This window comes from Solea senegalensis, linkage group LG15, assembly GCF_019176455.1.
Source record: "Solea senegalensis isolate Sse05_10M linkage group LG15, IFAPA_SoseM_1, whole genome shotgun sequence".
In the NCBI taxonomy this organism is placed as follows: domain Eukaryota; kingdom Metazoa; phylum Chordata; class Actinopteri; order Pleuronectiformes; family Soleidae; genus Solea; species Solea senegalensis.
In genome coordinates this window covers 17,543,986-17,560,627 of record NC_058035.1, presented here as the reverse complement: position 1 = coordinate 17,560,627, position 16,642 = coordinate 17,543,986, and the positions used below count along the sequence as shown (strand labels likewise).

Genomic DNA, 16,642 nt, shown 5'->3' with positions numbered 1-16,642 from the left:
ATCCAGACTCCACTGAGATGTGGATACAACCTGAGCAGGAAGGATCATCCTCAGCCTAGGGAGATGTTCTTTCCTGAAACTCCAGCTTAGTTCACCTTAAACCCAGACATATATATATATACTTTTCAACCCCGTAATTCCCTTTCCTCCTCTGGGAAATCACAGCAGTGTCATTGTGCCTGCTGCAGTACATTTCCTTTCTAAGAGTTTGTAGTTCTCTATATCATTGTTGTGTACTTGTGTTGAAAAATCTTTGTAGCATCACATTTGGCAGCCATTCACGCTGTATGAGCTGTTCTTTGTGACAACACCTTTTGAAAAAGTCTTGGATTATTGTGTGTGATTTATTAAGGGTAACCTACTGTTGCTGCCAGGTGGTCAGTGGTGGTGGCAGCGATGAATCTTTACACATAATTTCAAAATCACCAGCAGAAATGTGGTCATGGGACTGAAAAGATCAGGTTCCTGTAGTAAACACACTTGATGCCCTGTTATTATCAAAGTGTTGCTGTGTGTTTCTCTTGATATTCTCTGTGATTCTCTGTGGTTGTTAAGACGGCAGCGGTTTTGGATGTCCAGCGGCCAATGGAACAGGTTTCTATGACAACTGCTCCTTCATGTGACACTGTTGTGTGCTCGTTGGTGTTGTTTGACTCTAGTAATTAATTACTAGTCTAAATATATATTTCTCTTTTCAGAGTTCCAGTAGAGCTTGTGTGTCAGTTTGCCGTCCGACTTAGTTTGCTCCCCCTGCAGCAGCCGCAGATGGTGAATTTCTGTTAGAGATTAAAATGAAAAACATGCGCTTGGTGATAGCAGAGGATCTGCAAACAACTCTTTAAAGTTGAGCTATTAATGAGAAAAACATACAGCTTTGGTGTAAACACACCCAGCAATGTGCTTTGGTATCAGCAACTTCTTGATCTTACCTTACTATGGAGCACTGTTTTCTTTTTTGCACCTTTGGTGTTTGTGTTCAACAAATACAAATTCATAGGAAGATGATATGAACCGCAGCTCTAACACCCAGTTCATGTCCTTACAGAGAAACGCGTATTATATGTTAGTATACTAGTGCTGTCAGTTAAACGCGTTATTAACAGCGTTAACACAAATTCATGATATTTGCAACCAAGCTGAAGAACTGCAGTAAGGAGACCTCCTAAGACAGCTAGCTCCTTTAGCTTGAATTAGCTCCACACAATAAACCACGGGAATCCACCTGCGTTGAAGAACGGCACTGCAGGGTGATACACAGCAGCCTCTCTTATTATTGTGCGGCTCTCACAACGAGAGGAATAACTCAAAATATGCAGGGTGACAGAGATATTGTCTCAATAAAGCAAGCCGATCCACTTTTCTATGTCGATAAGAGCATTAAAATGAGAAAAAATAATGGGGCAATGCGAGTTAACTATGACATTAATGCGATTAATCGCGATTAAATATTTTAATCGTTTGGCAGCACTAGCCACTAGCATATACAGATCCTTTACTTATACCTGAGAGTACTGTATGTGTGAATTTTGTGGAGGTGAGAACTGGTCAAAATGTGTCCTGTCTGCAGGTGGAACACGTGAACAACAGACAGGACGGAATGAGTGGTTGAGGAAAAGGGATATTTGTGTTTTTCCATTAAGCCTGGATTCTCCTTCTTCCCCGATGCAGCCTCCACTGAGGTCCTCTTCTCGCTTGACGTGGGCAACGGTCCATTAGAGGTCACTGTGAAAGCTGACTTCCCGCTCAACGACAACAGGTGGCACCACATTCGAGCCGAGCGGAACATTAAGGAGGTGTCGCTTCGCCTTGACGAGCTTCCTGGTGCCTCGCAGAAGGCTCCTGCTGATGGTCACATCCACCTGCAGCTGAACAGCCAGTTATTTATAGGTGTGTGCTCATGTATGTCTTTTTGGCTGAGTGGCTTCTTGTAATTCTTGTATTCCCCAAAGTGTAGGTAACCACAGTTTGGCAGTGTCTGCTTATCGTTTTTTTTAATGTCTCTTTTCACAATTTTTGACATGACTCACATGAGTCATCTTTTATCTTTTCTTCCCCAACTTCCATGCTCTTCTCTGCTTTGACACTAACACTGGCATCTGCTTGGCCGTTTTCACTGTACTAGAGTTGTCGAGGCAACATGCACATGCTGATGTCTCTTTAGTTCTCACTTCCCCTCACGCCGCTCCACAGTAGCTCAAACACAACTAGTTTTATTTTTATTTTAAACCATCACTGGTCCGCGACAGCATTAAGATTAAGACTTTTGACATTACCGTAACATCATATCGTCACATTTACAACTTCAAGGAGCCTATGTTACAGTTGTCAATTATCTATTCTGTATTTTTTATTTAACACCACATACAAAATGACACTGTCCTTGAAATCTCACCGACCCTCTTTGTATTTTCTCCTGAAATAAGCAGAACCACAAAACTCATACCCCACATACTGCAGTGCTGTGTCAAGTTAATGATACACACCGACAGATTCAAGCTCAATCATTCAGTCTATTGCAATCCCTGTTACTCTGGCAAGTGTGAGGTCAGTTAGAGGTTGTAATGTGAAAAATTGTCAAACCGTAACCTCTGCATTTAAAATTCTGCCAAAGAAGGGGGAAAAAAAAACCTGTCACATTCAGGGAGCCGGGCAGGACAAGCAAAGTGTCACCGAGACAGACAGCCCGTCAATTTTCCAGATATCAACAATCAGCATGGTGCTCGGCTGGCAGACAGATACACACTTAAGAGTCAGCACTGGAGTTTTTTTTGCCTGCCAGTTTGTTTCACCATGTTTCATCACCTCATCGTTTAAAAATTCACTACAAGGGTGGTGACTTTTTTGGATGTGGAGTGTTTGGAAGTCGTTAAAAAGTTAATACAAAAAAAGGTAAATCAGTCAGTGTGTCTCCCCAATTTGATCAAAGACGTGTTACAATTTGCTTTTTATTCATTAATGTACAGTATGAACACATGAAAAACACCATTTCTGCATTTATTTTTGATGCTGCTGTATCACTGCTGTGAGGGAATGCAGTGCAGACCTTAAGATCATGACTTTCTGTTAACTGTGATGGACAAATGACACAACCAAAGAACATGACCTGCTGTAACCCAGACTCAAAAGAGCATAAACAAGGGTTTAATAGTTGCTGCATGCTGTCCAAGCTCTTTTTCACCCACTTATCAATGAACTCCTGGGGGAACAATGTGCTGTAAAGTGGCTTTGATTGTCACACATGGGATCACACAGCAGTCGCACAAAATCTCTGTGACTAACACTTGAAGTGTAAATGTAACCTCTGTGTGTGTCAGTGCTAGTGACTGGTAGAAAGAAAACAATTGGAGGAGCTGAGTAAATCAATACACTCACAGAATTGAGCCATTGGGGGGAAAATTGGGCTGATCAGTGTGAAGACCGTGGTGATGGCTACAAATAAATCAATGTGTGGGCCATGAGAAATGTAAAAATACTGTAAAACTGGAGCGGGTCCGAGGATGTCAGCCAAGGAGGTACTCTCTAATGTGAAAACTGAACACCAGATTCAGGAATGTGTCCTCAAATCACCTCTCCGAATTCGGATTTCTGACTCCAAACGCAGTTGGGGCTAATTAGCATGAGCTAAAAAAAAACTTTCCATGTCCACAAAGGTCCACTGGGGTCACTGTGATGTAAAATTCAGTGTCGCCAATTTGACGACTTTGCCGCTAAATCTGGTGACTTTCCTCCTAGCGACAAATCAAACCAATGTCATAGGACAGACAATAGCGACTTTCCTTACTGAGGAGTTGACGGTGGTAAAATTCTGTCATTTTCCCATTTTTGTCGATGTTAGGTGCCAACGACATATGCTCCCTGTATCACGTCACTTCTCAGTCTAGTAGATGGCGCACTGTTGTTTTGGTCAAAACAGTTAGCATAGAAACTTGCTTGTGGTAATGTTAGCAAGGCCTGTGATTCCCACATATGTAAAACTCTGCTTAACCCTTTAACACCGAGCGTCACCCTAATTGTGCGACGGTTTGTGCTATCGTAAAGAATTCCAACGGTGTCTGAAAGCTGAGAAGTTGCAAGTCAACATGTGTTTATTACAGTAATTTCACTCATGCTGTTGCAGGAAGCCGCCGAGTCAGGGTCTGTGTCACCAGATAGACCTGTGTTTGGCCTGTGGTTGTACAAAAACTCAAACAAACGTTATTTTAAATATGTTTTATATTGTTCCAATTTGAATCTGGTGTTTGTGTACAACTAAACTTTTTGTTTTTCTTAATTTCAAATTGTTAATACACTATTTTAACATGCTGTAAGTTGTACATAACTGCCAGATATTGAAAGCTATTCTGGAAAAATGGGCAAAAGCACTTACTCACAGGACATTTTCTGGCTCTATTTATAGTTAAAATTAGTAAAAAGGTCCATTTTGAGACTTAGATGTTAAAGGGTTCAAAAATACAAAAGAGAAACAACTCCTGATGAGAAATTGCTGCTATTAAAACCCGAATGTGACCCGGCCACACAGCCTGACTCGAACACAAATATTCCTGATGTTATCCATCACATTATTCGATCACACCAGACCAAACCATAAATTCTATTAAAAAAATATGTTCTTCTATGTGTGTCTTCAGGAGGCACAGCGTCCAGGCAGAAGGGCTTTCGAGGTTGTATTCGTGCTCTGCAGCTGAATGGCGTCACCTTGGATCTAGAGGAGAGAGCCAAGATCACCCCTGGGGTTCAGGCGGGATGTCCAGGCCACTGCAGCAGTTATGGCTCCCTCTGCCAGAACCAGGGTCTCTGTGTGGAGAGACCCAACAGCTTCTCCTGTGACTGCGGCTCATCAGCTTACACAGGAGCTTTCTGTGACAGAGGTGCAGACACTTTGTCATCTGCGTCTCACCAATATCTCAGGCTGTCATAGAGATTTAGATAAGTAACATTGAAATGAATGAAAATACAAGCTGATTTCAGACATGAACAGCAGAAAATGAGTTTGACAATAATATATGAGGAACACAGCATGATAGTGGGTCAGCTGCATCCAGGAGAAGGGCAGCAATTATTTACAAATCTGCCTCAAATCAGGACACATGGTCTTTAAAATCTTTCCAACTCACACCGTTATGACTAATATTTTTATGTGCACTTATATCCAGCATTAAAGTCCTTCCTCTCTGTTTGTTTTGTGCAAATAACAACAGAACTATAACAATGAGTGCAAAAACTGATCTAGGTAATGCAGTTATTTTATACACCTTAAAATAAGTGCTTATTATTGTCTTTGATAAGTTATTCTGTAAAGAAATGTGCATATTAGTTGAGACATGTATGCATTGCGTTCATAATTTCACAGCGAGACAATATCATGGGAAAAGTGAGCCATCACAACTGGACAGTAATGCAACCTGTTTTCTATCCAATAATGAATGTCTGAGCTCCACAGAAGCATCGGCAACAAAAACCACAGCTAATACTCGACTTTGTTATAATTAGACGGCAGATTTTGTGTTATTCTTTTCACCTGTCAGCTGGTTTTCCTGTGGCTGTTGATTCATCAGCTCACTAATTAGGCATTGTTAGTGCTGCCGAGATGCTGTACATAAAATATATGAGCCACGGATACAGTCCCACTGTGACAGTAGTTATTACTCTGATGCAGTGTGAAGGGAAACAGTATATATTGTATATGCAAATTGAACTGGGGGTCATACTGTCTCTAGAAAGCAATTTACAGTGGATGTGGAAAAGTGAAATGATAAGTTAATCTCATTTACAAGTGTGAACATAACAACATCGTTTCAAGCAACAAACTTTTTGTCAAACTGCAGAAGTTTCAGCCAGCTTTAAGTCAGGAACGTCCATCAGCTACACATTCAAGGAGCAGGTGGTGAACGTACTGAACAGGAGTAGTAGTGTGGTGGCCTCCTCCGTGCACTCTGACATGACGCTGAGAGCAGAAAACATCTCCCTGAGCTTCAGGACCAGCCAGAGTCCCGCTCTGATCCTCTACGTCGGCTCCTACCACAGAGAGTACCTGGCTCTGCTGCTCAACAAACACGGTGAGCACTCACATCCACTTATCCATGTTATGAGTTGCTGCTGCGTATTTTGCTCTGAGGCTCTTAACTTCAAATTATACTTTAGGTCTGGTGAAAGTCTTGATTTTTCTTACACTCAACAAATCACATGAAAAGACCAGAAAGTGTGGTATTTGCAGCCAAAGCCTGAGATAACTGGTTTGAGGCTAAATTCTACAGACAAGCTTTGGAATTTGCAACACATTCTTGATTTTGGTGTTTTTCGTGATGAATCTGTGTAAAATAAAAATAAAAATAAAAATATTGCCAGCCTTTTATTTTAACAGTATTACTTTGGTAGTTTTAGACACTCAGTATCAAGTTTCATCTACTAGTCAATCATTTCCTTTTTATTAACTCATAATAGGAAAAGTTTGGACTTCAGAGACATGAGACTTTCTGCACTAATCCATTAAAGATAACTTGTTTGTCTATTTCCAATTGGACCATCAAGCTTCGTCTGTCAAACGCATGTTCACAAACCATACAAATGTTATGTCTTCCTATCCTGGGATTGAATATATTGTTATAGTGACTTTTGGTTTCTCAACAAGAAGAATGTACTATTTAGCCACTGTAACTTGAAAAAAATCAGCGCTCAAAATGTGATCTGAATTGCCTTCAACAAATATTTCTCCATTTGAGATTGACTTGTTGGAGGCCTCAGTTGGAAAACTGTCAAACGCTTTTAAAATATCTGTTAAAAGGAGAACAATTCAGACTCCTGTCACTTGTTAATTGTGGCCATTACCGTGTAAACACCCTGTAAGACAGCCTCTCACTTTGCTTTGTCTCCCCGACTCTAACAAGTGTAGAACAAAATGTAAGTGTTAGGGAATATGAATTATGCATTGAAAACATAGTCTCTTCTATATTCAGATTACACCGTGGCCTCAGCAGGAATACATGCATTCACAATATGCTCCTATGAATATTTTAATATATTTTCCTCCCATCACAAAATCTTACGAATTGACTTGATTCTCTGTTGTGTTATTGGCATTATTTGGCCCTCATTTTCTAAATATTGATTAATTTTAGATTTGTTATTCAGATTGTGCTGTTGTAAATATTAATACTTACTAATATCCATCAATGATGAGTAGAAGGACATATTAAGTGGAGAAAATGTTCAATAGTTCTGCTTTTAATGGATTCTCCAATGATTGTGTGTGTGTGTGTGTGCATGCATGCTTGTGAACCAGTAGAACAGTGGACTTTGGTGTCACCCACAAAGAGGGGACTCCATGTTGAACAGGGGACATTTTCACCATTACTGACAAAAAATGGTTCTTACACAGAATCATCAACTTGGTTTTAACCACTGCAATTCGACCTGAATTATTCTTCTCTGATTATTATCCCTTCTCAAAATTCTTGAAATATTTACATTTTAAAACATGTTGCATGACAACAATTACATCAAGGCTTGTTTTGTTCTTTGTGAATGCAGGAGTCTCACTCACACAGGATTTGGTGTTGTGTTGTGTGTTCAGATAAGCTGGAGGTGCGATACAGATTGGACAGCAGCAGAGATGCAGAAGTCCTGAGGAGCAATGTGAAGAGACTCGCCAGTGGACACCTTCACACCGTTACTCTCTGCAGACTAGCAGATGCTGTCTCTATGCAGGTTATAAATTCACTAAAGAATTAAAGCCTGCGTTGTGTCTGCCTGGTGTTTTTTCACCGCCTTCTTTCTTAGTCAGGGAGAACAGAAGGAGGGACCACCAGGAAGAGGGAACGCTGGCAGATAATAGCCTGAGCTTCTGTCAATCCTTTTAAAATTATTTTTCTTAGGTTCAATATAATACTTTTTCTGCTGACTCACTCGTAATTTTAAAGTATAACCTCAGGGCTCCTGATTCAAAGACACAATATAAGTTGTACTTCCCACATGATATGCAGCTCTCTTCTAACTTCCTTTTGTGGAAGTGCGAGGAAAAACAATGGTCTAATTCACTGCCTTCAATGTCTTAAAATCAACATATGTATATATAGACACTGACATTACAAATATCATTATATTTACAGTACATTTTTTGTCTTTTATTTTTAGTTTGATTGTATTTTCGGAGTCCATATTGTAATTGTGAGGAAAAAGTTAAAGATGCCATAGCATGATCCTATCTCACTTATATGTGAAATATGGAGGTTTTTGTGGTCAAAAACGTCCTAGTCGCTACAAACGAGACGTTGTAAATGTCTCATCACTGACGCTCTCGTCAGCCACGCTGTTTCAGACCAGAACACGGACTGTCTTGTGATTGGCCAGTTACCTGGAAGTGACGTAATTGGCACGTCAGCTCTCAGACCCGCAGCTCCCCCTCTGGAAAGGCGGATGCACCGCTAGCAATTATCAAAACATTGAGTAATGCCGTAATCCCTTACGCATTTGATCCGGAGTCAGAAGACACTGTGACAAGTGAAAGACTGCTGCAGGACGCTTGTAGCTTTATAAAGTTGATGATAAACACACATGCAAATGAAACACGAGCGTAGCGTGTAGCTTAGCCTGTAGCCGGCTCATGCTAAACGACAAAACAAGCATGCAAAGACAATTTTTACGGTTTGTAAAAATTGGAATATACTGTATGTATTGTTGGCACTGCTCCTTCCTTTAGGTGAAGTTTGGTGCTGTGTCCTGCTTTATATTGCTACTTTCAACCGTAGAAGAAGAACTACTCTTCTTGTAGCTACTGAGCGTATCGGTTGTACGGAGCTCAGCAGCTACAACAAGAGTAGTTCTTCTTCTTCTACGGTTGAAAGTACGTCACCGGACTAGGAGGCGCTGCTGTTTAGAGGAGTGGTGAAATGTGCTCGTCAAACCTTAACCCTGTGCTCTCAGCAGTGGCTGAACTGATTATTATGGACTTTTAGGGCTTCATAAACGAGGTAATGACGCAGATACACACACAAACGCAGCGTTAATTGGCACTTCCGGGCTATGTCCTCTTTAATAATTAGGCCACAATTATTTCAATTAAATCCAACCAAAATATGTCACCAACATAACACTGTCTGTACCTGTTTCAAAGTAAAAGCATGCTTGCATTGTGGTTCCCTTAATTGGTTCAATTGGATCCACAGCATCCCAGGCCTTACAGGATTGGGGGACTAAAAATATCTATATATATATGTATGTATATATTTTTATATATATATATATATATATATATATATATATATACTTTTTAACTCATTTAACAAGCAGGGGCCTCAGTAGCATGTGGAAGAACCATACACTGCCACAAAAGCCTGGTACCGCTCCTCATGCTGGTGGCGAGCGTTGTCATCTTGGAGGATAGAGATTGGCCCCAGACTGTGGACATATGGGATTGCCCCTGTTTACAGAATCTCATCTCGATATCTTTCTGACTCCAATGATGACAGGCCTTGTTTTTTCCAGTGAGGGAGATGCCGCACAAGAGTCCATAGCATGATAAGCTCGGCTATAAGATGTATTGCCAAGAAACATTGTACAAAGAAATAATCGACCAAACACAAATTTCCTAACTAAGATACTGTAAATTACTAAGTATTTACCTGCCAGTGATCCTTGAGATGTTTAGTTTTTAAAATCAGAATGCAAATTCTTGATTTTCTTTCAGATTGACCAGAACCCCAAAGAGGAGTTCAACCTCACATCAGATGTAGAATTTAATGGCATCAGGCTGATGGTTCTTGGCAGACTGTACAGTAAGTATCAAAGCAATCAAAGACATAGACTCTCCCAACTGAGAGACAGCAGTGCAATCTTAATCTATATGTGAAGTTTTATTCTTGAAATCATCGTATTCAACAGCTTGATAATGCAAATCATGTTGTTGTTTTTTTTCCACTGCTTTTCACTTACACAAGGTTTGCAAAGCTCTGTGTGGCGTGATGTTGAATGTCATACTTTACTATGCCTTTTTTCAGTGATTATAAAATATAAATCTATGAAAACTATAGTGATTCAATACTTAAGGTATCAATTATGGACTCTTCCTCAGCTCCTGTTTCCTTTCTGTCTTGTGTCTGTTACACCGATCAGACACATGGCAGCATTTTAATTTACTTTGTCATGACCTAGTTATGGTCTTTATGAATTGTGTCTCTCGAGGCAGACTAAGAAAAAGGTTGTTAATGAGATGAGAGGCTGAGGGACATTCTAACCCAGGTGTACTGCTGTTTGTCAGCATGCTCAGATGGAACCAATTATGTGAGTTGGGGTTTGTTGTTGTTGTTGTTGTTGTTGTTTTTGATAAAATCAGCTAAATCTTTTCCTCCACAGATTCTGGTGAGATGGATCCAGAGCTGGCTCAGCTCAGCTCGCTGGGTTTCATAGGCTGCCTCTCTGCTGTCCTCTTTAACTCCATCAGCCCTCTGAAAGCCGCCCTACTCCACCCTGACACTAGCCCCGTCATCGTCACTGGTCCACTGGTGCAGTCCATTTGTGGTTCCATGTCAGCCAATCCCTACGCAGCAGAAACCACCCATCTTCAGTCAGGTGAGAGGAAAAATTACTTCATCACCTCTGCCAATGGGCATTTTGCACAGCAGCCATTTTGACATGGTTTAGTGACTCTGTTCACTTCAAATAAGTCAGGACAATATGACAGTGAGCCAGTGTACAGTCTGGAACTGAGGAAGCTAAATGGAACTCAGCTATAATTGATTTAAGTGTTCTTAATGTGTGATTTTTTTTTAATAGTGACCTATCAACATGGCTGCTGTGCAAAGGGCTCACTGAATTGTTGTCTGTTTATGTCTGTCTAAGAACCCATACAATTTCAGAGTGGATGCAGTTACATGTTGCATTGTGGGATATTTGCTGGAGATATATTTTTTGGGTCTCCGTATATTGTGAATTTGTATTATTTTACTTGAGATTACATGTGTGTAAAGTGAAGTTGGGATTCATTTATTACACTAATGCATCATGGAAATTGCTGCTTTACCTGGGATATATGTATGTATGTGTATATATATATATATATATATATATATATATAATTAGACAAACACCTTTATTCTTGGGCTTAATTAATAAATATTATGTGAGGCTGTCCAGCCGTCTGTGAGGGGGGTATACCTCTCTAACCTCATGTTGCCTCCCTTGGGTTCCTTATAATGTAAGGGCACAGATTTAGTATTGTTGATTGTACTCTGATATTTGATATACTGCTCTCACTGATGAGTCATTGAGTGTCATCATGAGTCTTTTTCTCCTGTGCATTTGTCTGCAGTAGCTCCTTTTCATTTTCATGTCACTGATGGCTCTCCCTGCTTATACACATGTTCTCTTCTCTTTCTCACTGTACTGCTATCTTTTTTTTGTCTCCTTTTTGTCGACACCCACCGTCTGTTTATGCTGTAGGTCAGTCTGAATCCGTGGGAACAGGTGAGCCTTTAGTCAACGCCATCAGGAGCGACTCAGCTCTAATTGGAGGTACAGTAATTGCAACACTGTTAAAAACTTTCCTCTTATACCTCTGTTACACCTTGAAACAGAAGAACTGAACACAGGACCAATCAAGTTTAACACGGAACTGCATGCTGGGTAAATGAAACCCTGACAAACCCTGAGCTCAAACAGCACGACTGTGTCTGAGTACACAAAGGAAAACGCAACTAATTGGAATACAAATGATTTTACACCACGACTGTCCATTTTTAAATTTTGCTAACATCTGTGCAGAGACCTTCTCAGAGCTGAAATTGCCCCTGGGAGCCGGGAGAAAATGAGCCCACTGCACCACTAATGATGGAGCAAAACCAATTTGTTTCCTTCTGCCTGTTTGGCCACTTATCAGTTGTTGTTTTTTTAAATAGATATTTTATTTCATGTTCGGTTTCATAATTTGGTTCTGCTTTTCTGATGTGCAAGGTCCCACAGTGTTCTAATGTTCTGGCTGCATTACATTTCAAATTTAAAACACCTCAACAAATCACACACACGGATACTTTCTGCACATTCTGCTGAACTGAAATCAGACTCTGTGATGGAAATTGTAAAACCATAAGGTGTACAGTATGTAATTATGTTACTATCTTGAAACTGGGATGCGGTTAATATGGACTGATGATGACTCAATTATCAGGCTGCTGCTGTCAGACTAAAGACTGGTCATTTTGATCCTTTAATTGAAGTGGTTGTGTCATTGTGAAACATTTAAAAATATCATGCACCATCAATTTATAACAATGGCAATTTACAGACAAATCTATATAAATATAATATTATAGTTCTAAATTTTGACCCAAAGCTTCACTGGAAAAATACTAAAGTCCAGAATTTCTCGTCAAACTTAACGTCTGAGTGGAAAAGAGTATTGTCTAATTGTGTGAACCTGTTTTTGGCGTCACTATAGTTCAGGTCCACTCTCACTCCTCAGACTTGAAGGCTTGAGGTTCCAGTATTACATTTATATGACGTTATGCAACATTTTATTATTATCACTTATTATACATCTATATAGCAATCATTCCTAAAGACTGGGTCAGGACCCACAGAGGTTTTTTGCTGGAGATATTTTTTTGAATTATTTTACTTGAGATTACATGTGTGTAAAGTGAATATGGGATTCATTTATTACACTAACGCATCTTGGAAATGGCTGCTTTACCTAAAATAAGATTATAAAACTAGCTGACACCGTAATGGCAGTGTAAACATGTTCCGAGACATTATATTATGCAAACATTTGTTCTTGTGATTCTTATTTTGTGTTGGGTTGTGATAGTTTGTCCCTGAACAAATAGTGACCTCATACTCCCTCTGTGTATTGGTATTGGACCCTTTATTTAGGTGGCCAGTCTGGCTGCCTATATAAATTTATTGTAATTATGGTGCCTTCAAATTGGGTTGTTTGCCATGCTCAACACTTAAGTTTACTGAGTCTCAGAGTTTGAGTAGTGGTAGAAAGTAGAAAGGTGGCAGCTGAAGATGAACTCTCCAGATTTAAATTCAAAGAAAACTTGTTCTTTGGCTGATTTTGGCATTTCTGCAATGGAGAAACCTTTGAGCTGTTGAGTGTCTCCAAAATGACACAGAGAAAGCCCTTACATTCCCTGGATGAAGTAAGTAACTTATGTTACATATCTGTTTTCACTGGTGATGGGTTAGAGTTGACTGGTGGTGATTGAGCCTTTCAAATTCAAACACTGTTGCGTTTTGATTTATTTATTTAGAAAAGAAATAACGTAACATTATTTTTATACTGAAAACGGGCTTTGTCAAGCATTATTATCAGGCCTGACTGAGGGAGCGTTTGTTTTTATATAGCTGCAGCGCAGGGGCAGTTGGGGGCGAGACAACTTGTTTTTGTGGCAGTACGATTCACTTTTCTTTGAGTTTTCAAAAATACACCAGTGTGTTTGCACTCATCTTGCTTTAGTTGTACAATGTTGCTGTTGCCTCCATCTCCGAGCTGCTTAATCAGTATGGTGAGAACTCATTTGACAATCAAACAGACATTTGTTTCCGTAACATAATGCAAAGTTAACCTGTCCCCACATCTCTGCTTCGTAGGTGTGATAGCGGTGGTGATCTTTGTGACGCTGTCTGCGTTAGCCATAATGGGCCGACTCCTCTACAGGAGGCAAAGGATGTTTCAAAGCCCGGAAATAAAAACAGTGAAAGCTGAGAACAGCCCGGAGCTGCCGTTCAGCAGCCAGACAAGCTCACACAGTGGACCAAGTGAGAACCAGAAGGAATATTTTATTTAGGTGGACCCTCTCCTGACCTGGCACTGCTGAGGCTGGAGAGACAGACAGGGACTGTGATGCCTTGTCAAACCTCTCAGACACTGAACAACTGAGCAGTGGCTCAACAAGACGGAAAGACACAGACAGTTCAGTTTTCACTTTTTCTCTTTTTTTTGCTTCTGTGGTTGTATTTTTGTAAAGACTATGTACTGTATATAGTGATGCACAAGAACAATGTGGTGGGTCTATATATGTGGGATCTGTAGGACAAGTGTAAATATCTAAACACGTAAAAATGATGACTTTATATCAATAAGTCTATTCTATTGAGAAGTTTGACAATGTGAAACGAGCAGATGCATTTTGTTATTGTTGTTGGTCTGTGATATTTCTAAAACATTTTATGACTGAGTGAGTGAGTGAGATTTACAATTTGTCAGAATGTTTTTGTTTGCTAGCCCCCAATTTTCTTCTTGCATCCAATGAAACAAATCGTTTTCATGTTACTCACATTGAACATTTCTAATTTTATAAAAGTCTCAAAGATGAATCCATCCAGCTTTTCTTTTCTAAAGCCAAACATGACTTATATTTATTTTTCCTTTAGACCCTTTGTCTGGTTTATGTTGTTTTTTTGGTAGTGGGGTGGGGAAAAAAAGCAAATTCCAGTATATTCTACAAAATATTCCAGCACATTTGCTCTGCATTTGTATCTTTTAATATAAACACCACCAAGGTATTTGTGTGAAAGGTCAGGGCCTGAAAATGAGAAGCACAGGATGATCAGGTGATGGAGAGAGTACTGTTATGAAAAGTGGCCGTACTAATAAATATATATGAATAAAAACAAGTTGATGAGTTGCTCTTTGTCGGCACTGAAGGAGTTGTTCTGTTTCTTTACACAAAGAGAAGTCACTTCCAGGTTTTGTTTTGTCTTGTGTCACTACTACACGATGACAACACAATCATCTTTACAGAGCTGGAGAGTTACTGTAATGTCAATGTGTTTTGAGTTTTTAATGTTTTAGTAACAAAAACACTTGTGTTCTGTGAAAATAAAATGATTGGGGTTTTTTTTTCTGGAGAGTTTTCTTTTTGAGTGGTCGCATACACGGCTGCTACACATGGCTCCAAAAGCATTCTGTGTAAAAGTCTTTGTGAAGTGGTACAAAGCAGACTTAGATTAATTAATATGATATTTTCTCTGAGTGCAGCCGCGAGTGCAGCGCTACACTGGGTCTAAAAATGAATACTGGCAATGTTTAAGTAAAAAAAATAATAATAATCCAGTGCTCTTTGAGGATTGTGCATGTGGTCGATTAATAATTAAAAACAAACTGTCCTGTTTACTATTTGAAGATTGCACTCGCTGTTATTCGACAACCCGCTGAGAATCGGAGTTAAAAAATCATTCATTCTGTTTAATTTCTTCATCTGTAATTGAATCTCTGTTAAACATGAAACAACAATTTTAATTACCATATCCTCACATGTTAATGGCTGTGATGAATTGTTCTTTGCTGTGCGGCATTTTTCATATATATTATATACATTTCTGCGGAGAAGAGATAACTTCAACCTTCTTCTACTTTGTGAAGCGTTTAGGTGCTGGGGATGTCAACTTCATTCCTGTCAAAGGACGACACAGACTCTTCCCAAGCTGGAAAGATAACATACGGACACATACGCTTCTGCCGGCCCCTGCAGCAGCCCATTGTACACACACACACACACACACACAATATCATCCTGATGACAGCAGCTGTGTTGCTGTCTCTGGCTATTATTTACAGAGCGACGCATCTGTGCATCTAATAACACCTCATTAGGGAGAACGAAAAGAGGACTTGTTGTAACGACACATGAGGGAGGCAAACAACACAGATCACGAGTCAACATCAGCTTCACCTCAGTTATTTGAAGTGAAGACAGTAACAGTACATGATTATTATGTTCCTGCGACAAAACACGCAGCGTGTCACCATCAATTATGTTATTAAAATTTGATTGTAAGGCGAAAAGAGACACCAGAAATGTGGGCTTCATTTGTTATGAGTAATTGTGTTTGGTGTGACAGAAAGTTTGAGGTAGAGACAGGCACCGCTGCTACAGGGTTGTGGGTAAACAGTATTTACATTTGATTTAAAAAACAACACATTAATTATGCATGCGTTTTGATCCATTTTTGTTCGCATCAAGCCAGTTTGAGCTTTGTACATATTAACCTAACGTACTGTCAATAATACTACCATAACTGAAGGAGAAGCTATCAGTGCAATGAAATTGTAGAATCAAAAATGCAAACTTCTGAGACACAATAGACCAATATTCACACTCAAATCAGTATGTGTTGAAAATACATGCAGGCAGACGTGTGTGTGTGTTCTTGTATGGGTATCTTTGTGAGGACCATGGAGAGTGAGGACATTTTGGCTGGTCCTCATGTTCTCATGTCACCCATTCAAAGGGTAAATTAAGGGTTGGAATAAGGCATTCTGTTGTAATGGTTAAGGTTAAGGGGCTAAAGAATACTCACTGATGACGTGTCTGTGTGAAGATGTTTAACACTTCCTGCGTCTGTCAAATCTGTTCTTTTGGAGGACATCTAGAGGTTTGTGAATCTGCTATTCAGATTCAATATGAATCAGCCTTCCTATTGACATTTAAGGGCTAGATACTTGTTGTTGTTCCCTATGGTGGTGAACATTTCTTTCATTTGATCAAAGTTATCTGCAGCCAGTGACTTTTTTTATTTATTTATTCTTTGCTTTCTTTTTTTGTTGGTGTTAAAAAGTGTAGACTGCAAAATACCCCAGCACGTTTGCTCTGATGAGAGCATTTTATCTTTGTCTTTGTCTGAAAGGTCAGGGTATGAAAGT

At 39.7% G+C, this 16,642-nt stretch overlaps 1 protein-coding gene across 1 annotated transcript in view; it reads left to right on the top strand.

The window, feature by feature from the left end:
• Positions 1-14,373, top strand: part of LOC122781422 (contactin-associated protein-like 4) — a 62,425-nt gene extending 48,052 nt beyond the window's left edge. Inside the window, exons 17-24 of the mRNA XM_044045054.1 lie at positions 1,669-1,887; positions 4,629-4,868; positions 5,826-6,056; positions 7,571-7,704; positions 9,683-9,770; positions 10,348-10,563; positions 11,434-11,505; positions 13,588-14,373. Of these exons, the coding sequence (XP_043900989.1) occupies positions 1,669-1,887; positions 4,629-4,868; positions 5,826-6,056; positions 7,571-7,704; positions 9,683-9,770; positions 10,348-10,563; positions 11,434-11,505; positions 13,588-13,784 (1,397 nt within the window). The 3' untranslated portion in view covers positions 13,785-14,373. The remainder of the gene's footprint in view (positions 1-1,668; positions 1,888-4,628; positions 4,869-5,825; positions 6,057-7,570; positions 7,705-9,682; positions 9,771-10,347; positions 10,564-11,433; positions 11,506-13,587) is intronic.
• Positions 14,374-16,642: the final 2,269 nt, after the last annotated feature.